Here is a 27,492-nt window from a genome sequence, read left to right as displayed (position 1 = left end):
AATCATATCACCTGTGTCGGCTTTATGTTTTTGGTCAAACATTTGTTTGTTTCACATTTGCATTGATGTAATCAATACTTTTTCTAATTTAATAAAAAATACATTCAAAAAGAAAAGAAAAAGAAAAAACATATTTATTGGGGGTGCTTTGGCAATCCTGAGGGATGATTCAGCACCCCCTAGCTCCCCCCTGGCGCCGCCCCTGTGGACAATGACTATATTTTAAAAATGCGCTTATCCAGAAAAGCCTGGTTTGGACACGGGCAGAAGAAATATTTATATTAAAGAAAGAATGCTTTTCTAAAGTATGTTTTGCTTTCTTTGGTTGTAACCTCTTCAGAATTGTTTCCTTTTACATGCCACACAAGTGAGAATGTGACAGGAATCACTTCTCTGAGGAGCTCCAACAAATAGGGAGTAATATTTAACCGGTTTGTTTATCAATGGATTATGGTGACTTCGGAGAGAGGATAAAAAACAGCTTCAGTTCCCCGATGGAAAGGGCTGCTGGACAGCAAAGTTAAGTGTCGAAAGTATTCTAAATACAGCATACATTTACACTTTATAGGTTTAGGTATAGTTATTTGTTTAATATGGCAGAAATAATTTGTTCTGATGGCCCTGTCTCCAGCACAACTTTGCTTCCATGCTGATACTGTAGCTAATTATCTGTAGTTTATATACGATGAGTATGGATAAGTAACTCATACAAACCTACTTCAACAAATCTGAACTAGTCCTTTAAGCTCAAAGCGGCAGTATTGTATTGTTATGGTAATGCTGCTTCTGTCACAGCTCAATTGAAAAGAAAAAACTTGAGCCACCCAAAGTTTTGTTTATTTGCGTGTGTCTCTTATCGTTGTTGTTGAAATATGATACAGTTACCCCAAGGCCTTTTAAAATATTCAGATGAAACTGTATAGGAAACGGCTCACCAAAAGATTGAGAAGTCACATGTAGAAAAAACTAAAACCCTATTATTTAACAAGGGTTTGTTTTATGTTTCTTGTAAAATCAGGTAGATGTTTGCTGAATTTGCATCTCCACTGCATGTTGTTAGCTCTCATGTGAATTGTGTGAGTCATGAAGCAATACCCTCCTGTTTAAAGACTGATAAGACAGCAGCAGGTCACAACTTATTAGCTGTTTTTGCACAGTGGCTATGTGCAAGCTTGTCAAATACAGTTGTTTTGATGTAAAATGTCCTGTTGTGGACCACCCCCCAGCTGTATTTACATTTACAGATAAGGATATGCAATCCTAAATCAGGGTTTCTAGGGTTCAAGGCAAGTTTGATTAAGGACTTAAAGACTTTTTTTAAATTCCACTCTAACTGAAATGTAGTTTCCTTCATATTAAATTGTTACACAAAATGAGGCATTTTGTACATATATTTTTTAGATGAATATACGTTATCAATTATTTTTAGATTACAAACGTTCTATGTTTTAGCCTTAGACCTTTGAAATTCACAGACTGATTTTCAGCATCTTACAGAAATGAAAGCCGTAAATACCAAAAATTGAGTAAGACATTAGCAAACACACAATGTGACTCAGCAAAATTGAAGGCCAAAGAGCATTCACAAGAAATATTGTATATGCAGATCTCACACGACAAAAACATCTTTAAAAAAGATTAACCATATCGGCTAGAGTTTGGTGGAATTTCTGCCGTTTTGTTCGACCACGTTGGAGTCACTGCCCATTTTTTTTGTGCTCATATTCCTAGAAAGTAAAGGAAGACACCATTAAGACAAAGTCAAATATATGTCTTGTTTCAATTAAACTGTAAGATATATTAGGACATTGTAATTTTCTATTACATTGTCGTGTTTTTACGGATAAAGAAAAACAAGATCTAGTCAAATTAAGTTCTAGTGTGGATGGAAGCCACTGGTTGGCCTTGAACTGACTCCCAAGACAATATTGCCACATGAACTCTTTAAATCATGCAACCATCTTACCTGTTGCCCTCGGTCTCATTAGCTGAGTCAGGCAGCTCTGTTCTCCGGGTCTCAGGGAGCAGAAAGACAAGAGCTCCACTGGTCACTGCAAGGCTGCTGAAGACTAAGATGGGTATGGCCCAGTGGTAAATGGCCAACATGTTGAGCAAGGGGGACATCAAGCCTGCTCCTCTATAGGCAATAGAGCCAAAGCCAACGGCAGTTTGCCTGAAAAAGTTCAGTTAACTTTCAAATGTATAATTTCTATAATAACATATTCTGTATATATTTAATTTGCGTACCTGACAGAAGTGGGAAACAACTCCTGAATGTAGATCAAACATACTGAACCTGCCCAGTTCAGAAAGAACTTCCCGGCGGTAACAAGGGCTGTGATAACAATAGAGCAGTCTGAAACAAAAAAAAAGGTTTAAACCCCACAGATGGTCAGATGTATTTCTAATCATCTAGTGAACTTAAAGGACAAGGGATTCACCTCGAGGGAAAGCCAAGGTTAAGAGGCAAAACACCCCTCCTGTCAGGAGGGTTGATATTAAGGATTTTTTTCTCCCAATTAACTCCAAAAACCAGATACAGAGGAGATGTGCGGGCACCTCAGTCATCCCAAACAGGAACTGAACCAGGAAGATGTTCAGACCAAACTTACCCACATTCAAAATTACGCAGAAGTAGCCAAGGTTTAACGAAAACCTTCAAATCACAGGAACACAAACATGTTACAAACCTTTAAGCAATTGTTTTATAAAATACATTTCAAATTGTGCTTAACTTACCAGGCAAAAGATAAAATTAACAAATATTTAACCAGGACTGCTGAGGTAAAAATTGCTTTTATTCCCCCACTTTTCATTTCCCGTCCCCCGGTGACCTGAAGGGCAGATGGATTAATATAGTAAAGACAAAACTTTGAGCAGTGATTCTATGAATTAGGCAGCAATTACATTCATTCTGATAAAGGGTTGATATCCCTTCAATAGGCAATATCTCTTTGCCCTGTTACACCCCTTTGTTTACAATCATATTTTAATTATATGGGTAATGTGTACATTTCAATTGACTTTGAACTAGATTTCATTGAACATTAAATATATAAAGGTCACATTAAAAAAAAAAAAAAATAGTATCTGAAAAGCAATTGCGGCATGTGTGCATAAAAGGGAATTTGCTCCTCAATGGAGTGCCATCCACAGGTCAAATGTTTTAGCTTTGTCCAATAATTAATTTGATGACCAAGTACCTTGGAAACTTATAACACCCTCATTAGCCTCAGCTTTACTTTGTGTTTAGAGGTTGTTAGCAAGCTAACATGCTAAACTAAAATGGTGGAACTTAGAAAGTATAACAACTTCAAAATCAATGGATTATAATTGTCATCGTCAACATGAGAGCTTGCTGCTGTTAACCTTAATTTTAAAGCACCACTGTTCCTAGTAAAGCCCCACAGCAGTGCTAGCTTGGCTGTAGACTGTTAAATCGACAGCCATGCTGGCACTGCTTATGAAGTATATATTCACAAAATCCAATTAAATTGTATCTCATAAACCTCATCCAGCAGGTTATCTGGGATTTTCCTTTTGTTGATTGCTGCGACTCTACGTATCAATTGATTAGCTTCTTCAGTTCTTCCCTGTTCCAGCAACCACCTTGCAGATTCAGGAATCCACCTGAAAAGATTAACCACAATCCAAACGTTGAATTCACTCATAAACGGTTATTCATTTAACGGAACAAACTCAAAATGTGATCTACCAACAAGGTGGATTACACAGTCTTCTTGAACACACTGGTTTTGCAATACACACGGTTTATTTGGTAGGTTTGAACAGAAAGTGGGTTAAAAGGACTTTAGTAGCCTACTACATATCTAATCAGTGTAATAACTACAATAGATGGTGGTGGGCACCCCCCCATTTTGGTGAAGCAGACAGGATTTGAAGCACAAGGGATTAGCAATGTAGTGCTGTGCTTGGGGGTCAGCAGCACCTAGTACCTTAAATAAAAGGCCCATGAATATATAATGTTTTACATTTAGCATCAAACAACTACACAATGTCTCTGACAGTGAACTAAAGCCATTATCTATGCTTTTGTTGAATCCGCCAGACTCTTTGGAAAAAAACTGTAATTTTATTTGTGACACAAAAATACAAAAAAACAAATGCTATTGTTCTGCAAGCCGATATTTTTTTTTAATGGAGTCTGGTAGCTTTGACGACAAAGTGAATACTAAATATAGATAAAAGCCCTTTGGTCTCACGACATGGCAAAGCTAAAGGTTAAAATATTCTCGATATGGCATACACTTAATATAATATAACTTCTCGGAAAAGAGGGTGTGCCGAGTGCTACCCATTGACTATTGATAATTATCTCATACAAACACAATTCAAAACCTCCAAACTTCTCTTAAGTGTCTACATACAGCAATGAACAAAACATTTAAATAACAAAGTGTAACACATACCATATGTACAACGTTACAAAGGCCTGCACTCCTCCTATGATGTACTGTGCTTTTCTCCAGTCACGGATGCCATAGACCAGACCAGCCATGACACACTGTCCAAAAGCTGCAAACAACTGGCTCATACAGGAAGCAAAGGACCTTTTGGTGACCCCAATCCACTCTGTAGCTACAAACATAATTTAAACACCAAAATCACTGCAGATCTAGGAATGAAAAGGAACCAGAAAATTGCCTTGTGATTTTGACCGTTAATCAAATGTTGGTTGATTAAAAACAAGTCATACCTAATACGGTGGAGTTAATTCTATATCCCCCGAGGGCAGCTCCAACTATGAACTGCGTCACTATGTAGACGTAGACATTTGGAGACACACCAGCAACTATGACGAATATTTGCAAGAGCACGACTGGTAGCTGGGTGGTTCTCCTGCGGCCGTACCTAAAGTTTAGTCAGTGGTTTGAAGGTTTAGGCTTTCATACATTTTGCACATTTCTAATATACCTTTTACAAGTAACTCACGATTCAGCTGTTGGTCCAAAGATGAATGAACCAGCAAGTAAACCAGACATGAAGATCGCCTGCACAACCTCAGCCATGTACGACTTGTCACAGACGAGATCAAACTGCAAAGCAGCAGAATCAGTAGAGCAGTGGCACCATCAAAGAAACCACACAACATTCTTGACTTACATCAGTGACTACGGTGGCTTCATACAGCGTTCTGAAGTACACCCATCCATTCTGGCACCCTGCGGTCTCATTGAGTCCGTACTCCCTGATGGAACCAATAGACCAGTTCACAGGGACAAACATCTGACACTTGCTGAAGGTCCCGTCATCCTCTCGGGGCAGAGTCAGGTTCAGCTGCTCATCTGTGGTCAGGTTAGAGTCCGCCCGAAGGATCCAGTCTGTGTTACAGTGTCTATCTGGATCTGACTCCATAAAAAGAAAACTACAAAAGAAAAGGGGCAAGAAGACATTTGGGAGGGTTAACCCAAGAAGGATGATTTTCTGGAACAAACCAAAGTCGCCAATAGTTCGCAAAATCGCTCCAAAATCAACCATTTTCAAACGAATGATTAAGTGCGACACCAACTCTTAGACACTTTCTTCCAAAAGCTCAAGTCGAAATAAATGTTTAACCTTTGTAACTGAATGTGTGGCGAGCACACAGGACCAAATGGTTGACCTGTTAAAAGCAAAGAACATGCAGAACGAGGCATCACATTGTAATTAACCATTGTCCTCACCAATTGAATTCCATCATGTGACTTTATTCAGCTACTAAAAATCATTTGCTGACATTTTCCAATAATCTATACATGTCAAGGAATCTCTTTTGTATCTTATCACAAATATTCCACTTCAAATTATGCATTTGTCGATGTACACATTGTATAATCAATGATATTTTAAAAATATATGTAATGATCTGTAAAAAAGAAAAAAAAGAACAAATTTGCTTGCCAATTAAGTGATTCAATTGATACTAATCATTTGGTGTCTCCATTTAGAGGCAGAATAATGTTGTTTCTGATAAGTAAACAATAAAAATGGAAAGAAATTATGAATATCTAAGTGACTTTCAGCAAAAGCATTTGATGATCAATCATTTTATCAACAAAATCGCACATATACAGGCACAGGGGGGGAAGAGTGTAGCCTGTGCTGCCCGTCTTATGAAAATTATATTTTATGCATTAGCATCGGACAGGTTTCGGTGAGAAAACTGCATATCAGTACGTCAAAGCACAAAGCGTGTGATTACAAGCTGCATGTAATCCCGAAAATACGCATGTTAACATATCAGTAAGGTGCCAATTAAACAAATAATTTGTGCATAAGTGATGCTTTGATAAAGGCCAACAGTGGAAAAACACTACAAAACAAATTCAACTGTGTACTGAACATGAGCAGTCTCAATCCGCCTTAATCTATATTTACAAGTCAAATGTTCCATTTATCTGACAGGTACACTTAAACAGTCAATGCATCTACATGGTATACAAACCTCATGATGTTTGTGTGACAGTACATGGAGTTGCCATCATACGTACATTTACAACATCTTTACATACACCATTTACATCAGTACCTGAACTCAGAGCCATGTCGCAGGCCTTGCACGAGGTACTAAACAACCATACAGCTACACAGGGAGTGACGACAGTGATTTGTGGGTGAAAGTTTATATAGCAAAGAGACTACTGTACTGGCACAACAACTTGCCTAGTGAGAAGGAACACAAACTGAATACTAACTGGCTTCTGGAGAAGTTTAAAGGCTTATTTCACCCAATATAGGAAATATTTACCTCTAGGGGTTTCTCTTAAGATTCCTGCTGCCCATAAATACAATGCAGGTAAATGGAATTTAATTTGTGGTAAGTGTAGCGTCATGCTAGCTGCACTGAAAGGCTCTACTAGCTAATAGCGTGTTAACGTTTTCCAATGGCAATGCTAACATGCTAATGTTTAGCGGGAGTAATGTTCACCATGTTCACAATCTTTGTTTAGCGTGTTAGCATGCCAAAATTAGCTACTTAGCACTAAAAACAAAGCACAGCTGAGGCTAATGTGTATGGTATTAGTTTATTGGTTATAAACCTATTCAAAATGTTTTTATTTTTTGATATTCTGGTGGCGCATCACAAAGAATCACCAGTGACAAACGATTTAGGGATCTTAGCTCATTACAACGGATTATTTAAGCCGCTAGCATGGCTACATTCCATATGCATGAACTGTATGAAATAAGAGGCAGATAAGACCAAATGTATCAGCTAAATACAATTTGAGGCAAGTGTCAAAATATTACTTTTTTTTTTTGCAATCTGGGTAAACTGATCCTTTAAAAAATATTTTACTTTGGTTGATAATTTTCAGTTTTTGTGCATGCACCACTCCACAGAAGTTCATCGTATGTCAGCCTGTAACATTAGCAGCTCCAGACTCAACTTTCAATGCCAGCATTCAGGATTCTTCCCAGCTGTTAGATCAGTAATGGTAAATGGACCAAGTGATCCCCATCTACATGGGGACCTTGACAAACATTACCCGCTTCTGTCTGTTGTGCCTGTTAATGTTTCACTTTGCTTGTTATAACAAAAGGAAGTCTCACTGCAGGTTCCTGAAGCTGCCTGCCTGACTTTGAGAACTCCTAGTGCAGTACAAGCACAAAAAGTAAATGTATTCATCTCAAGAGAAGTAATATTAGCAGCCAGTGGTCACACGTGGCGAAAAGAAAACACCTATTGCATAGTAGAAGAATATAAGCCAGGTCTAAATCTGTGAAAAATAATGCTTTCTTTGAACATCTCGGGAAACGCCATCTGAAAAAGGGTTGTTACTGCAGTTATAATTGACCCTTGTGTGTCTTTGAATGGTTTCAGCTGTGCAGTCAGAGCCTAAACACTTTGGGTATGTTTTGACAAAACCACCACACCACACGCCTGGGGCTGCTTTCTACAGAAATCTGGTAACTTTCTTATATTCTACATAAAAATCCATCTAAATTTACAGAATTACAAAACTAAAACTATGCTACAGTGTGTCTCTAAGTTAGTTTTATCAGTGTTAAAGGAGATTTTCCTAAGATTTCTTGGGTAGGCGTAAATATAATACACCTAATAATCACAGATACTCAATTTTATTTTCACCAAACACACTGGTAAAATCTATAGTTTGACTAACTAAGGCTGAATATACACTTTTCAATTTCAGTGTATCATAAAGTGCCATATAAAGTAAGCACGACACTCTTGTGAGTGTTGTGGCACATTAGATTTAAAAAAGAAAAAAAGAAAAGGCAATCGCTTCCAGTACTGGCAGGAGATGGTTTGGATTGTGCTTAGGTATGAAGCAAAAGAAAGAAGAAGAAATTAGGAGTTGATATAGTTGATTGCATCTCTTCTCCCATTCACTGTATAAGCGCACTGTAAACGTTTCAAGTGTGATTCCTGTAATGAACTGAGCCCCTTCTCAATGTGGTCCTCATGCATCCTGCAGTAGTGTTGCACTCCTGCCAGCTACCCGACTCCCCATCATCATCGTCTTCCTCGCCCTCTCTTTGGCAGTAGTGGTTTCTTGGAATTTACTACAATGCAGCTGTGCAATACCATTAGTTTCTGTCCTCTGTTGATGGCTGACCTTGACTTAACTGATGCTGAGCTGCGCAAATCCAATGAGTTTAATATCATCGGGAATTTCAGACTCCTCCACGCCGGATGCCTGGAAAACAGGGAACATGATCACAAACTTTTGTATAATCTTTGAACATTTTAATTGACATTAAATCTTGTAAAAAACAATGACGTGTATCTATTACAGTGGCGAGAAAAAGTAAGTGAACAGTTTGGAACAGGTCACGTTAACAGAATCTTTTCCGTCTATGACGGATTTCTTTTAACAAATCTGAAAGCAGTCCGTCATTTTGACAGATTATTACAAACTCAGAACAGCACCAAAGTTTCCCCGCAGTGAGGCTCCGGTGTTATGTCGTGTTATGCATGCCCGCCAAAAAGGAAATTATATTATGCAGGTCTCCCTTGTAAATGAGATCGATGATCTCAAGGGACTAATCTGTCTAAATAAAGGTTTGAAATGAAATGAAATGAATATCCTTTCCGAACCTAAATATGGCGTACAAATCATTGAAATGTAATTTGCTTTACGCTGCGCGCGCTCCCGCAAGGTGCAGTAAGCATGCATAACACGGCATAACAACGGCGCTAACAGTTCACGAGCATAACTGCCCCCTGTTGACAGTTCACGAGCCCAATAATGAAAACCTTTTGATATTCATGTTATCCTCTTCCATCTGTGTACTTACCAGTTTAAACGTCACATTTTTGTTACTAAGCGGATCATCGACAATCTTTTGCAAATTGGCAGCGACTAAACAGGAGATAAAAGAGCAGCAGGTCAGATAACAGGACTTCTTATCATGATCAGTGTGAACAGGAAATAACCGGTTTTAGAAGCACATGCACATTATAAAATCATAAAGCAGCTGTTTTCAGATCAGGATGTGTCAGCATATTTAACATCTCTTCTGAGTAATCTATCACAAAGAACATCATGATCTTTGAATTTGCTGCTATGAAGTAAAAAAACTAGGGCCGGGACTCGATTAAAAAAATTAATCTAATTAGAGGCTTTGTAATTAATTAATCGAAATTAATCGCATTTTTAATCACATATAAATATTTGACCTGAGAACAGTGAGAAGCAATTTTTTTCACATGGATTTTAGTATACCATTGAATAATGACTGAATACATAAGCTTAAGCAACAAAACATTGTTTATATTTTTCAAGGTGGTACTTAACCAAGACCAACAGAAAAGTGCAATTTTTGCCATAAAGTGTAGCAATAGCATATTTAGGAATATAGTACATTTCAGAGATTCAGGTAGCCTATAGGTAGGTAGACCTTCTGTAAACTATAATACTTTGTTTTTTAAGTAAAACACAATACTTTCAAGTACATTCAGAACATTGGAAACCCTGACTATTAGAAAGCATCTCTTTGTTGCTTCAGAGGCCATAACAGACTTTGTTGATTTACCAACAGTTGATTTAAAAAATCTAATCAATTTCAGTCCAACTCTCTCAATAACCTTGGCCAAAACAATAAACAGTTCAACATAAAGTGCCAGTTGCACCAACAACATAATAAATAGTTCAACATAAAGTGTACCATTTAAAATAAAATAAAAAAGTGCCATCGATTGACCTCAATCCCTCCTATTCTTCCAATATCCTGATGAAAAATAAAATATCTCTGTTGCATAGGCCACTGTTTGATCAACGCGAATTGGGTGTGGGTCCTTGCACTCCGAGTCGGGCTAACGTCCACGCTAGCTTCCACGCTAGCTGCTATATGTTTTGCATTGAGGTGATACTTGAGGCTTGATGTGCTGCGGTGATATGCGAATTCCTTTTTGCATAATTTGCAAACAACCGTGCTCTTATTGACGCTTCCATCCGTCCGTTTTTTAAAACAAAATGTCCCATCCACGGGGCCAACCAAAGCGGTCTCATCAGCTTCTTCGTTCATGTTTGACTATTGTTCACTGTGGTTTGTTGTTGTCTGAAGTCATGAACGTTAGTTGGTGCTACAGTATTATCGGTACCCCTGACACTCATCCAGTGAGAAACGTTCCGCGGTGCAAAAATAAGTGCGATTAAAATGCGTTAATTTTTTTAACGCGTTAATTTTTGTGTAATTAATTAATCTTAATTAACGCGTTAAAGTCCCGACCCTAAAAAAAACTAAACCAAGAAGACAAAAAGTAAAACCTTTTTCAGGAAAAAGTTTCAATTAATCTGATTTGACACTGATGATATCCCATCATGCAGTGCTACAGAGTGGTGCAGTGACGAGTCCTAAAACCCGGAAGTGAGTTAGCATTTTACCACTACGGGTTCCCTCGGTTTAGAGTCAATGGAATTTCTCCATAGAATTTTGGAAAATAGCTGGAATTAAGGTCTGTGGTTGACACACATTGAAGAGACGGATCACGTTTTGTTCTACGACATTAAATACATCAGCAGGGACCCCACTGTTGATTTCTGAAGAGTTTACGTGTCTGAAAAACGATGGTTGTTAACAAGTGGCTGAATAGGACTACAGAAGTTGTCCAGGCCGTTGTAAATCATTACATCAAACACGTAAACACTCCCGCTAAGTTTGTTTGCCCTGTTCTGCTTGAAAGCAAGTACCTGCCTCCGGCAAACAGTTAAAACAAAGGCTTCTACTTGTACCATTTTGAATCTGTATTTTTGCCCTGTTGTAGTTCCTTTATAGCATAACGTTAGCATTTTGCTTCTGGCGATTAGATTTATGATTCGAAAATTATAAAAGTAGGGTAGACGTGGATATTATCCGGCTGAACAAAACATGCATTTATCAAACAGGTTTGTTTTACACAGACCTTATTTCGAGCTATTTTCCAAAATCCTATGGAGAAATCCCATTGCTTTTTTGTCGAGGGAACCCATGTGCAACTTATTTCCGGGTAAATACGTCATCCCTGCACCACTCTATACCTAGTACTCACCAATGACTAAGTCCCTCCCATCAACCAGACCCGCGGAGACCAACTCCTGAGAAACTCCGTCGGCTGAATCTGCGGGAGAGGGAAACCAGAGGGTTAGACCTGAGACTGTGAGCTTCTTAATGAAAGCTAGGAAGAGGCTCTGTTAGAAAAGAACAGTGGCGGTCAACACGTCCGGGAAGATTTCAATGTCCTGGACAATTGGGAAAATTACGGTCAAATAGTCCCGTCAAGAGACTGCATAACTCTAAAGAAAAAATAAATAATACAAGCCTACGCCGTAACTTTTAGAAGAAAACATTTTCCGTAGCTTTAGGCTTACATTTTCTTAGACAGAATAGAAAAGCATCAACACTATTTGAAATCAGACTAAAATACATGTCGGCCTGTCTGGCGGATTACATTATAATTAACCTGTTAAACCCTGAGCCTGTTTTTCAGGTTTCAGGCTCGAAAATGACATTCCCAGAACAAATGACCATATCTTCCCTTCTAAAAGGGTTAAATTAATAATCTTTTTTCTCAAAGTAATGATAAACCTGTCAGTTGGATGTAGAAAAGTCAGATTCAATATAGATGTTTTTTATTTTAAAGAAAATTCAGATTGAACATGGTAAAAAAACTGTAGATTATAGTGTCCGTCCCAAAAATATTTTGTACTTATAGTGAAAACTAACCTTGGATGATGGGTTAGTAGACTAAAAGCTTTAGGAATCCAAAGTACAACATATAATAAGTACCCTGTATCAAGATTGATGCAAAACAAGTGATATTTGACATTTTTAGACAGATTTAGCAAAATAAAAGATTTCTGGGGCCATTTGGGTGGATTTTTCATATCTCTGGCTCCCCCTGCTGGATTTTGACATGTGACATCTCTTTCTAACCGTCAGAGCCAATGGAATCGAGGGGAACTCCCACATAGTCCTTATTTGGTCATGTGTGTGTATTATACTGCCGCATAGCCAAGACCGGAAGCAGCAGCCACTCTGGTGGCTACCATTAGCAGCTAACTTTTGCTCTGCGATTTTTACATAAAAATGGAATTATGGATTATAAATAATTCCAATTATTGCCCAGGAACTTTATCAACCTATGGATTAACCGATTCAACCGCGTTTTTTCTCGTTTTAATGCCATTGAACACGTCTTTTGATCAGATTAACAGCTACGGTGAGACGATCTCCCTAGAAGCTACGTAAAGGTACGTGTTGTGATGTCTGTCTTTGCTTCCCCTGTCGCAAGTTCGGATCACTCAGTGATGATACTATATACCTAAATAATCTGTGGAACCTCAGCTTTAATCGGAGATCTTGTATGTGCAGCTACGATAAGTAATAAGGGTACTTTTATCTTGAGTTCTGTGCCAATGTCCGTTAGCATTTTTCTCTAAGGGGTCATTTAGATGCTTCTTATGAGACTTGTGTTTTGTTTTGGTAAAAATGGTTTATATCGTCAGTTAGCTGAGATTATTTCCGTTAATCTGGTATAACACATTAATAGGTTCTTAAATATTAAGATCCCCTGAGACACAGTGTCCCCAGCGGGGGACCTTGGGGCTTCACAGGTTAAGGCATGCGGCTGCTGACTGAAAATCAAGCACTTTTCTGTCCTCACAGTGATGGCATCTTATTGCCCACTTTTGGAATTAATGAGAAGCGCTGCTGCTGACTCAACTTCAAATTGTGCTTAGGGGGAATTATTTTCACCAGAACTTTTGACTGGAAAGATAGCAATTTGTCGGACTTCCACAGTTTTTCCTAATTAAAGCCTGGTAAATACTGGCTATCGGAAACACAGGAAGATATAGGATCCACCGTACCTCTGCCGGACATGAACTCAAACCGGATGTCGTTGAGTTCCTTCTTGGGATTCCTCAGTCTCAGGACGAGGCTGATGGGAACACTGGCATTGCCTGCAGCAGGATCCTGTAACAGAAATGCATTTACTCAACAACAACGTAAACATTCCTATCTCTGACAATGTGAATGATGTGCTTTCAAATGACCCCTGTAGTCAGTATTTACATTGTTTACCAGGGCAAAGGGTTTCTTTCTTTTTGGTCTATTTCTAACTTCTGTGGTTTAGGGTTTAGACCATGGTTATGATGCACATTTATCCTACACTGTTTCAATCTGAATGAGCTGTCGTGCATTTTGAAGTGTGATTGTGAACTAGTTAACAAAGCAAGGCATGTGGAGTTTATAGAAAGCTACATTTAAAAAGGTGCATTGTGTTGTTTTTGACAACCGTCAGCAATATGGAGCCAGATGTTCACAATTGGATCACCAGTTTGTTAGTTAATATGGCACATATTAATGCAGCAACAAAGGCAGTAAAGAAGAAGAAGAAGATGTAGGTCACACGGATGTAAACAATGCACTTTAAAGAATCTGCTCTGCAAGCTTTTATGGTGGGTAACAAATCATACTAGGGGTGCACCGAATGGGAAATTCTTGGCCGAAACCGATACCGAAAATAGGAAACAGTTAGCCGAAAACCGAATGCCGAAAGGCCGAAAATGATTAATAGAAATATATATATATATATATATATATATATATATATATATAATGTATACATTTTTACCAATGTTGTTCAGCTACCTGATTCTGGCAAAACTTAACTTAAATAATAATCACTATTATGGGTCCATAAAACATTTATTCAGCACTTTTGAATGAATACATTACATTAATTCCAAGTCAAGTGCATTTTCTTTTTCTCTGTAGGATAACTACAAAAAAGTGCATTCAGAACAAAGCCAAGGTGCTTTAAAACTGCATAAACATCTAGGCCAGTAGGCCCACAACAAAACAGTGTAAATAAAGACTGTAACAGCCAGGCCTTCAACAACAACAAATGCACCTATAAGTGCATGCATACAAATGTGCAAACTGGATAAATCCACATGAATGTAACTATTTACAAATGAAATTACAATTCAATTTCAAGAATCTTTAAATAAGGCTGTCTGTCCTCATAACCAAAGTAGTACACATTGTATAAAGATACATAAAGTGAAAACTGGATAAAAAAAATCCACAATCAATTACAAATTAAATTACAATTTCAAGAATCTGCAAATAAGGTGGTCTGTCCTCATGAGCAATGTAAACAACATTGTATCATTTAGATACCGAAAGTACAATATGTTGAACACTGTGCTGCTGTCATTTCCCCCGAATGATAACCTGAGATGGTGAATTATAACTCACAATGAAAATTGTTCAGGAAAGTGAGTATAGAGTAGACATGTAGAAATAGATAAGCTTATGATAAACCGGCCTTGTCTACTTATTAAGGAAAAGTGGGAGGTTCCTTTTAATGAACAGTAGCTTCTCTGCTTTATCAGCCATAAGTCTGTTCCTCTTCTCATCAAGCACATGAGAGGCAGCGCTGAACAGTCTCTCGCTGTCAGTGCTTGTGATTTGATCTTACTCCGCATATTTGTCCGGGTGTTTTGATTTCAAGTGGTGGAGTAATCCCGAAGTGGTGAAAGTCTTTGCAGTTACACCCCCTCGAGAAATGTCAGCTGAACACATTTTACAAATCGCAATCCGCGCCTCTTTCTCTGATATTTTTAAATATCTCCAAGCGGCAGACATGTTGGCTGTGAGCCAGCCGCGAGCATGGTCGCGCGCCGTGCTTGTTGCCGCGTTTTGATTACGTCATCACAACAACACGTTAGCTTACCAACATAACCCTGTTCTCTGACATTCGGTGATATTTTTTCACGCCGAAAGGGCCTTTTTAACCATTTTCGGCCGATAATTTTCGGCGGCCGAATATTCGGTGCAACCCTAAATCATACCAATATAGTTTTAGCTTGTTGACAAGAAAATACCACAGCATACCTTTAAAAAACACTTAACGTAATGGTGCAGCGCGGGTTAATGGGTTAATGTTTTAACTGCACCTTGGCCCCAAAAAATGTTTCACTTCTCTAAGTAGCACTTGGAAAGAATTGGCTTACATAGGAATAACAATGGTTTGGCTTATTAAAAGCTAATCTGGCTGCAAAGTGTCAGCTATACAAAATGTAATAGTGTCCGTAAGACAACAAGAAGCCTTCTTTACGCGTTTCATGGAACCGGATAGAACCTGGGAGTGTGTTGTTACCTGAGCAGGGGGTGCATGTGAGGGGCTCCCTGTCTGAGTGGGAGCCGGCGCTGGAGCCTCCTCCCCCGGCTGGGGTGCCGCACCGGGGGGCTGCAGATGATGTGAGGAGCCATCTGCTGGCGGGAAAAGCTAAGACACACGATTGCAAAATAAATCAGCGGGGTATTTTTGTTGTTTAACATGAAACACACACACACACACACACACACACACACACACACACACACACACACACACACACACACACACACACACACACACACACACACACACACACACACACACACACACACACACACACACACACACACACACACACACACACACACACACACACACACACACACACACACACACACACACACACACACACACACACACACACACACACACACACACACACACACACACACACACACACACACACACACACACACACACACACACACACACACACACACACACCAAGATTTTTGAAGTCATGTCCACTACAAAAGGACTCACCTCCATATTCTCGGAGCCGTCCTTCACTCTGGGGGACTGCAGAATGGACATGACAGATTGTCAGGATTAACAACATGCAATACTCCTTTTATCCCCCCAATGTACAGACTGATGTAGGATTGAAGGAATTTGACACAACGGGACTTCAAACACAGGGTCAAACTGAAATCACCATTTAGAGAACAGACAGTTACATCCCGCACCAAGACATCAATTGAGTGTGAAGAAATGTTGAGAGAGATCTGATCAGGTGTCTGGTCTACTTATTCTCATTAGTGGTCCACTCATAAGGGTTTATCCAATTGCTGATGGCAATATATGTGAGGAGGACAGAAACATAATGCATATAGATTTTTCTGGGGTTTTTGTATGGTATAAAATGCAGCAATTAAATAATATTAACAAATGAGACAAAATTGGCTTTATTTCTAAGCGAAAAATGAATAAATAAAATATAACATTTATTCAACACCGTGAATTCTGCACTGTCTATGTACTTTCTTATATTAAAATAATTATAATTTAAGATTAAAACAATTAAACTAAATGAATATCCACAGGTTATAAAAAACTAAATTAAATCCAAAAACGACGATATTCTTTTAAGAACTTAAATGAAAGTAAATGAAATGACTAAACGTTTAAGTCCACTTAGCAGATAGAAAATACAAAGTCAATGAGTGGAGTAGCCTTCCCTTGTTTTGCCTTAGTGAAATACTTTTATAAAAAATAAATCTCTGCCCATTATTGGTCTACGCCTGTTTCAGTTCTCCAGATCATGATCGATTCTTGGATTATTTGCTCAGGGAACCTAAACTTGTTCTATGATGATGCATGAGGGAGAATACATGTTCAGACTAGAAGTCCTACAGCACCATCTGTTGGCCGTAAATAGGCATGGACAAACACATAATATAGGCCTAACAAGTTAAAGGAGGTGACTATATGGAGACACAGGCATGCAGAGTCTCACCCGCAGAGCCGCCACAGCAGCTTTGCCCTCCTCGCTCTCCTCGTCCAGCTCGTCGTCGCTCCACTCCCAGCTGCCGTCCTCCGTCTTGTGGAGACGGCCGCTGGAGCCGGGAACACGACGGACCTAAACAGAGAAAACAATTAATAAAAAGATATTGACACATTCAAACCAAGCCTCTAGGAAGTGAGCCGGGCAGTGAAGCGCATTTTAAGTAAACAAAGGTTTACTTAACAGTACAAACATTGAACAGCCCTCATTTTTATCATTAGGTCCTCAAAGTTGTGAGGCGCTAAAAGTCAAATCCAGAGTTACTTTCCCTAATTTCCCATTCATTCATTTGACTGAGGCGACACGGTGCGTGATGGAGCAGATTGAAGGCAGGGCTTTAGGAAATACAATGCACATGTTTTCCTTCGTCCAGGTTTTGTTGTACTTGAGTCAGGCCATATTTGGCTTCATGCGACACTGAAAAACTTTTATAGGAATGAACAAGGCCCCGCCTCTAACGCTGTAACCAGTCCTCTTTATACACCCATGGTTCCAACTGGGAAATGGCCTAGACACAATAACATAACAATTAAACAATGGTTTAGAGACTAGCGTGCATTCATATTAGTAAAGACAAACCTTTTTGGATCGCTCCGTTATTGTTGGACCTTTGTGTAGAAGACGCTCCTGCAAGTACTCGTTGTTCTGTAACAGGAAAAAAAAAAATGTCTTACTGTCAAGAAACTCTGTGAAACACAAAATATATATTTCAGTTTATTTTAATAACAGTGAAGTACGGCTCACTTTGGCTTTCGTGAAGAATTTATGCTTCAGCAGCTCGGCTGCAGTTGGTCTAAATAGGAGAGAGAAGACACAAGGCTCTTCATTACATTCATTCCACAACTGGGGAATCTAACGGAAAGAAAACAAGCACTGCTTTAATCTGGTCAGGGGAGAAGAAAAAAGGCATGAGGACTAACTGACCTTTTTTCTGGATCTTTCTGTAAACACAGAGAGAGCATCTTCCGGAAGGACTTGCCATACTTCTTCACCATATCCTTGTCTGTGATGCCTGTCTCCAGACAGGGAGGGTCGTTCTGCAGAGTCAGCATCAGCACCTGCAGGCACACAGAGGTGGGTTTCAGTCAAATGATGTTGATTCATAAAGGAGTCAACTTTTATCAAAAACAGGAAGAAATGGAGTCCAAAAGTTTATTTGGAAATAAACGCATAATGTCTGGTTTCCTTTAAATAGAAAAGAAAACCAAAAGATTGAGTTTGGTGGTGAAGAGAAGAGACGTTGGGTCGTGGAATATGGTAAATGCAGGCAGGGTTTCAACATCAGTTCAAGAAGTTTGAATAAGGAGCCAAATGGTCTGCAGTGGTCCCCTCTTTTATTAATCAAATGGACAGGAATCGGCTACTAGCTAAAGGCTAACATTGGCTTACTTTTTTTTTTTCTTTCCCTGATAATTAAGATAAAGATATCTTAAATCCTTAATCTGGAAAAACTATAAACTTAAGAATGACAATGATTTAAAATTGTATTGAAGCAAAACCACTTCCTGCAGATAAACACTGACAATTTGGTCGCAACTAAAAGCGACCAAATGAAACTGTCAATTTTCCTTTTTCTCTGGGTATTAAAATGGTTGGAAAATGTGGGATAATGTAAATTCATAACTCAATAACATTTCGAAGATAGGTTTAGTAATTTTTAGACATTTAAACGCAGATATTTTACATATCATATCTTAAGGACATTAGCTTTTCCAGCCAGTCACTGCAACAGTCTACAGTCTCTTTCCTTGCGTTGCAAATGATGTCTGAATTCATCTTTACTGTAAAACAAAGCTAAAAATGTCCGTTGATCAAGCAGACCGCTGTAGCCAGCAACACTAAATGTGAAAGTAGACAACTGACATTCAGTAAGATACCAGTGCGCGCACACACAAAGTTACCTTCATCGGTGGGTATTTGTGATATGGTGCAGCCCCAGTGGCCAGTTCGATGGCTGTTATCCCAAAACTCCAGATGTCGGCTTTGAAGTCGTAGCCGCGGACCTGCGGGTTAAAAACAGAAGCGAGTGAACAAAGCTGCCCAGTCATTCTTTCATCATCGAGGTTATCAGGCATTACTGAGAGAAAACAGATCTAGGAAACAAGCCTCCTTTACCTGCTCCATGACCTCGGGCGCCATCCAGCACGGCGTCCCCACAAACGTCTTCCGGACCTTGTTCCTGGTCATGTCTCCTCCAGCTGATAGAAAGGCACTCACACCGAAGTCTGGAGAAGGATTGGGAATGTATGAGAGGGAGAAAAAGATGAGGAAATCCACTTCAATATTTAGACTAGTAATCTCCCACAAAAAAGGCCTGTCATTTTACATTTACAGACTTAAACAATGAGGACATTGTCCGTTAAGCTAGATACTGTACCAACATTTTAAACTTACAAACAGAGACTGTCTACAAAGGGACTTCAAGCTGTAACTAAGAAGAAGCAAAGAAAGAAATATGGTCAAATATATATATATATGTACCAGCAATTTGCACAAAGCCATCGTCACCAAGAAGGATGTTTCCAGCTTTTAGATCCCTGTGAAGGAAGACCAAGAGAATCAAAACACGAGATGCAACAATTATCATCGTGATCACATTTACACACATGTGCATTTCTTGTTAAATCATTGTTTTGAGACAATATCAGTAGGTTTATATCTAAAAGACGACAAATGTATTGACATATTAGAAAGAAATGTCCCATCAGTTTTATTTGTATAAGGTCTGATTACTTTCATATGTTATTTATGTCACTTTAAACTGTTACTAGTCTTTTAGCCATGGTCGTGTACTTATTTGTCGATGTGGTACTTCTAAAGGAATTCTGATTCTATTAAGACCATTAGGAAAAACCCAAGAAACATTTATTTATATTATATTGAAATTAATGGGAGTTCTTAAAATTGAATACACACACCTTTACATTTGTGTATATAGACACTAATTAATGGTTTAAAATAAATAGATTGGTATTGACATAGTATTGATAGATAATTCATCTTTATAATAGGCCTTAAAGAGACCCTTTTATGCTTTTTCAGGGTTTGCCCTTTCCTGTTGTGTGTTATATGGTTTGTTTTGCCTGTAAATAGTCTGTTAAGGCTAAAATCCTAATATGTTCATGGTTATACTTTATAAACATACAACGGAAGTTTCAAGTAAGGCAAAGTTACAAAAATGTATGTGTGTTCATTCTGGTTCTTAGTAGGAATGAATCAGCAGACACAGGGGAGTGGTGAGGCTGTGCACCGTGACTCAAATTAACTCTTCACTCATGTGCTCGAACATGTACCTTTGATCTGCCCCATTTTAATCCACCTGATTTCTGTTTGCAAAAGTATGCACAAAGACGGGAATGGATTAGCCCGGCCTCAACCTTTCACAAGCCCTCTTTCTCTCCTGCTTAGGTATAAGTGAGTTAGAATCAGCAGCTGCTCTCTCCGTCTAATGAAAAGCTGCGCACTAAATGCAATTAAAACATCAGCAAATCAAGTGATAATTGGACTTATCCAAAGAGACACATCTTGATTTTTAAGCTATGACCAAGACAGTTGAAATGAGCTGTTCATTTGAAAAAACTTGACAGTGAGGCTTTTTTCTCAGCAGGTAGTTCAGTGTTCCTGAGCGGGGCATTTATGCAAAACGAACCTGTTCAATTATACATTTACACTGTATTAAATATTGAAGCAGCGAGTTCAAGCCACGCGCTTATATGCAGAGATGAAAGTCTGAGTGAGCAGAGGGAGGAGTGAGTGATGAACACAGAGTGCAGTGATAACACAGCGGTTGTGTTGCAGCCTGCACGCACATCATCAGAACTCACCGGTGAATCTGCCCGTTTTTGTGAAGGTACTCCAGCCCCTCCAAGACTTCTTTCAGGATACTGGCGATGCTAGCCTCGTCCAACACTCCGGTCTTGTGCTCGCCGCGAGAGATGATATGCTTGATGATGTCCAACACTGAGCCTGAGGGAGAGGCAGAGGATCCGTCATAAATAATGCTGATGATAGGAGGAGGGGTTCTCCAGTTTGGCGAGTAGTTCAAATGACTGGCATTTATCTGGTGGTGGTTCGTAAACAAAACTAAATCCAAGTGAATGCAGCTTAAAGAAGGGATAGGTGATATTACTATTTTTATGTAGAGCGTCAAAACTTTATAAAAATGTCTCTCTGATGGAAATGTTTCTATATCATTTCAATCCCAATGTTGAAATCAACAAACTAACTTTATTACGGCAAAATGTAGGCAATTTGGACGAAGTTTAAAATTCTAATCGTGACTCGAGATGCGCGGTTTGGTTAACATGTAGAGGACACAACTTAGCTCTTACTTCTGTTTGGCTACACAAAGTTTGATACACACCAAAAACCCTTATCTAAAATGTTGACACATGCCGGTCCTCTGTGCAGGAATATTTTGAGTGCAGGCTATTTGTTGTCAATAACTGTAATGTGAGTTTTTCCTTTCTACATCTAACAACACACAGAGATACGTTTCCAATGTTTTGTTTATGAAACCTTATGTATGAACAGTATCTCTGTTATATGACATAAAGTGTTAACAAAATAGTCTGAAGTGCAAGTTACTTGTGGGTTGGGTCCACAATCAGTGTAAAAAACCAGTGCTGCATTTGACAGCTGTTGGTGATTTATATTGCCTCTATCTTAACAGGTATATTTAGATAAGATAAGGCAATGACTGTATCCATTGAATTTTTCTTTAGAGTTTTGCCTGTTTATTTGCATTTATGATCTTAATACAAATGATTATGTCAAGTCAATTCCCACAGGAGTATACACAAATTTGGATTTAGGTAGTTATATAGATATAAAGATAGGATGTAAACATTAATGTTATATAAACTGTACAACATTGTAGCTGTTTTAGAATGATCTCAGTGTTACGTCAAGTCGGTTCGTGTAGTCCGTTATCCAGAATATGTCAAACTGCTCTCTGGTGACTTACCAAACCTTTAGTCAAAGTTCAAGCTGTGGATCATTTGTGGTCTTTTAAAAAAACTAGTAATGAGGTATGACAAAGAGAATCAAAGTCACGGTGAAGATAAGAGTTAGCCAAGTCAGAAGCAACCGTTCTTGAAAGCACTAACCTCCACTGAGCAGCTTCATCACCAGCCACAGCTCATCCTTCACCACAAAGGAGGTATAATAAGACACGATGTTCGGGTGGTGGCACTGGCTCATGGCCTGGATCTCTTTCTGCACGGAGGAGGAAGAAAGGGATACACGGTCACACAGGGAGCTGTTACGATACAAAGCAAATCACTAACCAAATATTGATGTTATACTTCAGCAGCTCCGTCACGCCGGATCTCAGAGTCAATCCTAAAGCAGGAGTAACAGAGACCCAGACGGCGGAGTTACCTGCATTACATCACCACTGAGCCGTTAAGACATGAATGACAAAGGTGAAGTCCAGAGAGAAAGGGCGATGTAAAGAAATAATAACTCAGATAGCGTATATTGCAATGACACTATGTGACAGTCCTTTGAAAGCAACAATGGAGCTTGAATGATGAGAAATGAATATTTCCCTTATGAGAGGCAGAGTCTAGTATAAAGAGGGAATGTATTAGAGGACATTGAATATAATATCTATGGCAATGATTGAATTAGTGAATATTCACCTGAAACTAAGAATTGCTTTTGTTGGATCAGAACTACACTTGTTTTTTTTTATATCCTATTTTCTTTCAAGTTATTTGTATGAAAGTGCAGGATATATAAATATACATTTTGGGTCATTACAGACAAGGACTCATGTCTGTTATAAATTATTGTTTATTTGTAGTAGAAGTGTGTTCTTGAGGCATTGTCAATGTTGTGTTCGACTTAATGGTTGTTGACTATACTTGATTGTTAAGTAAGAGTAAGTATGACCTTATGAGTGCGAACCCCAGGAAGAATAGCTGATGCTTATGCTAGTGCTAATGGGGATCCTAATAAAAAAAAGAAAAAGGTCTCACTACCAGGTGTATTTTGTTGGTTTAAATAAATCTTAAACACTCAACCTTTAAGTTCATGCAAATTAGTTCCACTGTTGCAAATCTGAAGAATATACGCTCAAAAAGTAAACAAAGTAAGCTATTTATATAATGATGTCTCTATTAGATAGAGACATCATTAGATAGAGGCATCAACCAGAAGAGATCCAACTTGTAAAAAAGTAGCCATATCTTTAATACTTATCCTATTTATGCCTATAACTGATCAGTGTTGTAAATAATTATTAGGACTTGTGCTTCATGGTATTATTCAAAATAATATATAATTTAAATTTGCATTCACAATCTATTTGTATTATTGATTTGACTCAGTTTTAGCACTTGGTGGTTCTTGTGGTATCAAGCTTTTGATCTGTCCTTGACTAATCTAACCCCACACCACTCCCAACAATGTGACGTAAAGAAAATCTGGACTGCAGATACTGGCTCACAAACTGACACAGGTCCTTACCAGGAGCTCATCCATGCTGGTTTGACATTTCTCCAGGTTGATGCGTTTGATGGCCACCTTCTCCTTTCTCGGCTTGCAGTACGCTGCCTGGACGACTGCAGTGGCTCCACTCCCTGAGAACAACATAAAGTGTGAAACCCTCTCACTGTAGGAGCCTTCACAGCCTGACAGCTCAACTAAATGTGTATGAGAATCTGCTGAATTTGAGTAGTTTCTATTATCGAGGACTATGGAATTGTACAGTATTATACACTACTGTAATATGCAGTCTTAACTCTTTTGATCAAAGCCATTAGTCACGGTACCTGGACTAAAGCATGAATGGCTCACTGTAATCCGTGTCATACCTTCAGCAAAGAGCACCACCCTCCCCAACTACTAACGACTCTTAACGCACTACAGACTAAACGCGTTAGCTAGCCGTTTAGCTCCATGCTAACTTGCTAGGCAGCCACCTAACTACAGCTCGCCAACTAGCAGAAACCTAATTAAATAATGTGGCCTTGCTATATGGAGACTCTGCAGAGCTGTTAACCTTCCTGCCATTTAGCTACGGGCTGGAACTGGCCTTCTGTTAGCTAAAGACATGCAATGCTACTCGGCTAGTTTGGCTAGTGGCAGCCGCTGTAGACAGGGGAGGCTAGGGTGCTAGCTTTAGCAAGCTAAGCTACTCACCAATCACCTCATTGAGTTCGTAGTCATCCCTGTCGATGGTCCAGGATTGAGAGGCCTGGTCGTCTGCCATGGTGTCGTTGTTTGAAATGTGTAAACACTGCTTCTAAAGAGGAACAGAGACGCTGTCTGGAATATTATATTTGTGGTTACTCCATTCGGCTCCGGTGATGCTGGCTGATGCTGTTCCGCTGACAACTCCTACCGCTCTTGTCAACACAACCTTACGCACGACTGACGCAGTGTGTTACGTACGAACTCAGTGAGAGCGAGGGACGGAGACATCGCCATGTTGAGTGTGGCAAAGTCTGCTAAAAGTTCCTACAATTCGGAAACACGATACAAAAAAGGTTGACGACAGTAATAAATGGATATTCTTATGTTCCTCTCTTGCAAGTGTGCTGAGTATATCCAATAGAGGGCGCTAATGCTAGATATATTACTTTTTGAAGGGGATAATTTAGATTAGTCTTAAAAAGTATATAGGAAATACCATAGGTGGGAGTCTTGTTCTGGTCATTTATTCAAGTAAAAATAGCAATTACAAGTAAAGGCATTGCATTCAAAAAGTGAAAATGGTATGAATTATGCCATTATTCCAAATTATGTCAGTGTCGTAATACATTTACATTTAGATAGATGTTATAGCTGGGCCAGGTGGCTGATCTTAATTGTTTTGTATGATGCTGTGTAGTAGGTGGTCTAACACGCATGATTTTATTATACAACCGTTGTATTTTTTTAGGAAAAGGATAAGTAACTAAGCTACTTTTCAGGCTAATTGAATCCTTTAATTTCCTTTTTGTAATTCGGAACGTAAAGCGTCAATCATGCAGTATTCATACACTTAAGACAGTTGTTTACATATTGTCTTTGTATTTATTGTTTCCGATGTTACTTCCTCTTTGGGCTTTATCCTTTTGTAACCCAGGTATTGCATAATCCATGTCACTGACTCAGTGACATGAGACTTGAGGATGTTTTGGGAGAGGCAGCAAAGGATGGTAGGGTTGGTGATTAGTGAAGTTAATGTAGAAGGTTAACCAGGTTTGCAGTAGATGGCTGGTAGTTCATCTTTATTTTTTAAGTGATTCAAGCATCTAAATGACTTTTTTACCTTTTGTTGTGTTGTTATCTGTATATTGTGGGCAATAAAAGGAGCAACATTTTTTTTATATACCTTTGCTTGTCTACTGTTTAGAACCCATTGACCAGTTCATCTCCTTTTTCTTTGTTGGGTATTTAATGATTTGGACCCGTGAAAGACAGATCACTTTTTGAAATCAACTCAATTGAGTGCCATTGTTGTAACTTCAATCATCTTTTGTGATAAACCTGTATCACACACAGTGTGTTATATTGCATCCCATAAAGCTATTAAACACTGGGTAGGAGTGTGTTAGAAGGGCCTGTTCTTACTTGTTGAACAAGCAGAGAGACCCAGCAAAGGCACAGACTTCACCATAAAGTTAGTCTCTCACCATTGTTTGTCTGCAGTGCATTGAAGTATTTTGTGAGACATTTCATGCACTGACACCATATACTGTAAGGCTGATACACACATCTTTGCTGCAAAAGGTCATCTCCTGGTCTACCAAAAACACATCGACTAGTTTTGCCATGCAGATGAAGTTCTTTGTTCTTCTGCAAGACCTCGGACAAAGACAAGGATTGCATACAAACTAGTCAGAAAAGGGATAAAAGCCAAATGTCCTGTTTGAGATTATTGTGCAATAAAGTAGTCTGTTGCACATGTTTTCCTGCATGTTTCTCTTAACCTTGTGGGGTTTGTTGTAAGTGGTCAGTCTTTGCCCGGAAGCTCTCCCCCTGATGCTGCATTAAAGCTCACTCATCCTGATGCTGACAGTGCGCTGAGGATAAGCCAGGCCTGAAAGGGAAGTGCTGAGAGCCACAAGAGCCCCAACGCAGCAGTGATTGCAGTGCTATTATCCTGCCAAGGCTAAGCTGCACATGAAAAGGAGAGGAGGAAAAAAAAATCATCTGTCCCATTCAATGTAACCAATATGCTCCAATTCACTGTGAACTGTGTGTCCGGGCAGCTAGCCAAGTCTGCTGTGCAGCCTTCTTCATCGTGTTTACCTTGTGTTCAAATGAGGAACAGGTGCCTGCATGAAAACACAACACAGCCAAAGCCATAGTCAACAGAAAGTGCTTGGAAATGTCCACTCCACACTATATGAGTATTTATTAGAAAACCTGATCTTATGGGCGGTTCTCAGGTGAACTTCCCCTCTTTCTCACATCTAGAGTTTGGGTGAGGAACTGATACCTGGAAGTGTTTGACAGAGCAGCATTATAATAAGGCTTCCTTACCTGTCAGCAGGTGCTCAGAAACACCAGTGTGGCCTGCTTTAACTGCTGTAAGTCTATGTTAAGACTAAGGTGTAACCTAACCTGTTGTGACATCAGTAGGGCTGGCTTGTCAAACCGGTGTTGGAGCTTGCAGGCGTGCTGACATTATTCACTGCCAGGGAGAAAGGTACCTGTGTCGCCACTTCTGTGTTGTCCTAACACTCGAGTTAACCATCCCAAACTAAAAGTGTCCTTCACTCATCGCGCACATGGAAAGAAGGAGCAACTTTAGATGATCAAGTAAAAGGAGGACTAAAATCTAACTGTGTAAAAAACCGATACAATATAGAAAGCATGGAAACGAACGGGATTGAAAATAAAAACAACGGTAGGACGCTTTTTTTGTTTGATTTTGCTAATTGAAGTTTGTTCAAAATGGTGTGGAAGTCAATTGCAATGGGTGTTTATAATTTCTTACATTTTAAATGTTTGCAATCAAAACTTTGATAGAAACTGGCTGAATTAAGATCACATGCAGATGCTTAAGATTGGTTATACTGTGCCAAAAGGTGTGGCAGCCTAGTTGTTTGACCTGCATGCTTCAAAGAAAAGTGTTGCTCACAATTGAATACAAACAAACCCCTACTGCAAACACTGTTATCGAAACGGCTCACATTTCTCTCCTCAGAATTAACTGTGTTTGTAGAAAATGGCCGGTTTATTAGCATGCTTTTTAACCCTCCTGTTGTCTTCGTGGGTGGGTTAAAGTGAGTAAATCAGGTTAAATCACAACACCTGACAGTACCGCTATGTCACCACTGGATGGATCCCGAGAGTTAAAACACAGGATCCCAGTTCTTTAATTATAAAGGAACATTCTCACTTGTTTTTT

The 27,492-nt window shown here is 39.1% G+C and overlaps 3 protein-coding genes across 8 annotated transcripts in view; 1 reads left to right on the top strand and 2 right to left on the bottom strand.

Moving 5' to 3' along the window:
• Nucleotides 1-821: 821 nt before the first annotated feature.
• On the bottom strand, nucleotides 822-5,547 carry LOC307019501 (solute carrier family 22 member 13-like). Of its 4 annotated transcripts, XM_079650466.1 has the most exons (11): nucleotides 5,125-5,547; nucleotides 4,954-5,057; nucleotides 4,718-4,872; nucleotides 4,431-4,599; nucleotides 3,510-3,630; nucleotides 2,740-2,834; nucleotides 2,613-2,656; nucleotides 2,442-2,480; nucleotides 2,248-2,356; nucleotides 1,967-2,173; nucleotides 822-1,727 (listed from the first exon to the last, which is right to left on the bottom strand). In XM_079650466.1, the coding sequence occupies exons 1-11, from the start codon at nucleotides 5,497-5,499 to the stop codon at nucleotides 1,652-1,654; spliced, it is 1,494 nt and encodes a 497-aa protein (XP_079506592.1). In that variant the 5' UTR covers nucleotides 5,500-5,547; the 3' UTR covers nucleotides 822-1,651. The 4 variants fall into 4 exon arrangements, with proteins under 4 accessions (XP_079506592.1, XP_079506590.1, XP_079506591.1 ...); XM_079650464.1 differs by having other exon boundaries at nucleotides 2,442-2,656; XM_079650465.1 differs by having other exon boundaries at nucleotides 1,967-2,137; nucleotides 2,442-2,656.
• A 140-nt stretch (nucleotides 5,548-5,687) lies between these two features.
• On the bottom strand, nucleotides 5,688-24,684 carry oxsr1a (oxidative stress responsive kinase 1a). Of its 2 annotated transcripts, none has more exons than XM_079650470.1 (17): nucleotides 24,298-24,684; nucleotides 23,616-23,728; nucleotides 22,250-22,358; nucleotides 20,966-21,107; nucleotides 19,623-19,678; nucleotides 19,257-19,366; nucleotides 19,043-19,144; nucleotides 18,066-18,199; nucleotides 17,886-17,934; nucleotides 17,721-17,786; nucleotides 17,094-17,216; nucleotides 16,121-16,156; nucleotides 15,617-15,745; nucleotides 13,317-13,422; nucleotides 11,498-11,566; nucleotides 9,265-9,329; nucleotides 5,688-8,663 (listed from the first exon to the last, which is right to left on the bottom strand). In XM_079650470.1, the coding sequence occupies exons 2-17, from the start codon at nucleotides 23,628-23,630 to the stop codon at nucleotides 8,589-8,591; spliced, it is 1,386 nt and encodes a 461-aa protein (XP_079506596.1). In that variant the 5' UTR covers nucleotides 23,631-23,728; nucleotides 24,298-24,684; the 3' UTR covers nucleotides 5,688-8,588. The 2 variants fall into 2 exon arrangements, with proteins under 2 accessions (XP_079506596.1, XP_079506595.1); XM_079650469.1 differs by having other exon boundaries at nucleotides 24,291-24,683.
• The window catches only part of LOC307019500 (1-phosphatidylinositol 4,5-bisphosphate phosphodiesterase delta-1-like), a 26,288-nt gene continuing 16,898 nt past the window's right edge, over nucleotides 18,103-27,492 (top strand). The window contains exon 1 of one of the 2 annotated variants that reach the window (XM_079650463.1): nucleotides 18,103-18,215. Coding sequence is in view for 1 of the 2 variants with exons in the window: in XM_079650462.1 (XP_079506588.1) it covers nucleotides 26,955-26,988 (34 nt within the window). In the remaining variant the exon portion in view is untranslated. Of the gene's footprint in view, nucleotides 18,216-26,760; nucleotides 26,989-27,492 lie in introns of those variants that run through there. The other variant, XM_079650462.1, reaches the window with a different exon arrangement.

The sequence above is a fragment of the Notothenia rossii genome (assembly GCF_949606895.1).
Source record: "Notothenia rossii genome assembly, chromosome: 9".
NCBI lineage: Eukaryota > Metazoa > Chordata > Actinopteri > Perciformes > Nototheniidae > Notothenia > Notothenia rossii.
Note: the sequence above shows the minus strand (reverse complement) of the source record. Positions and strands in the feature narration are given on the sequence as shown.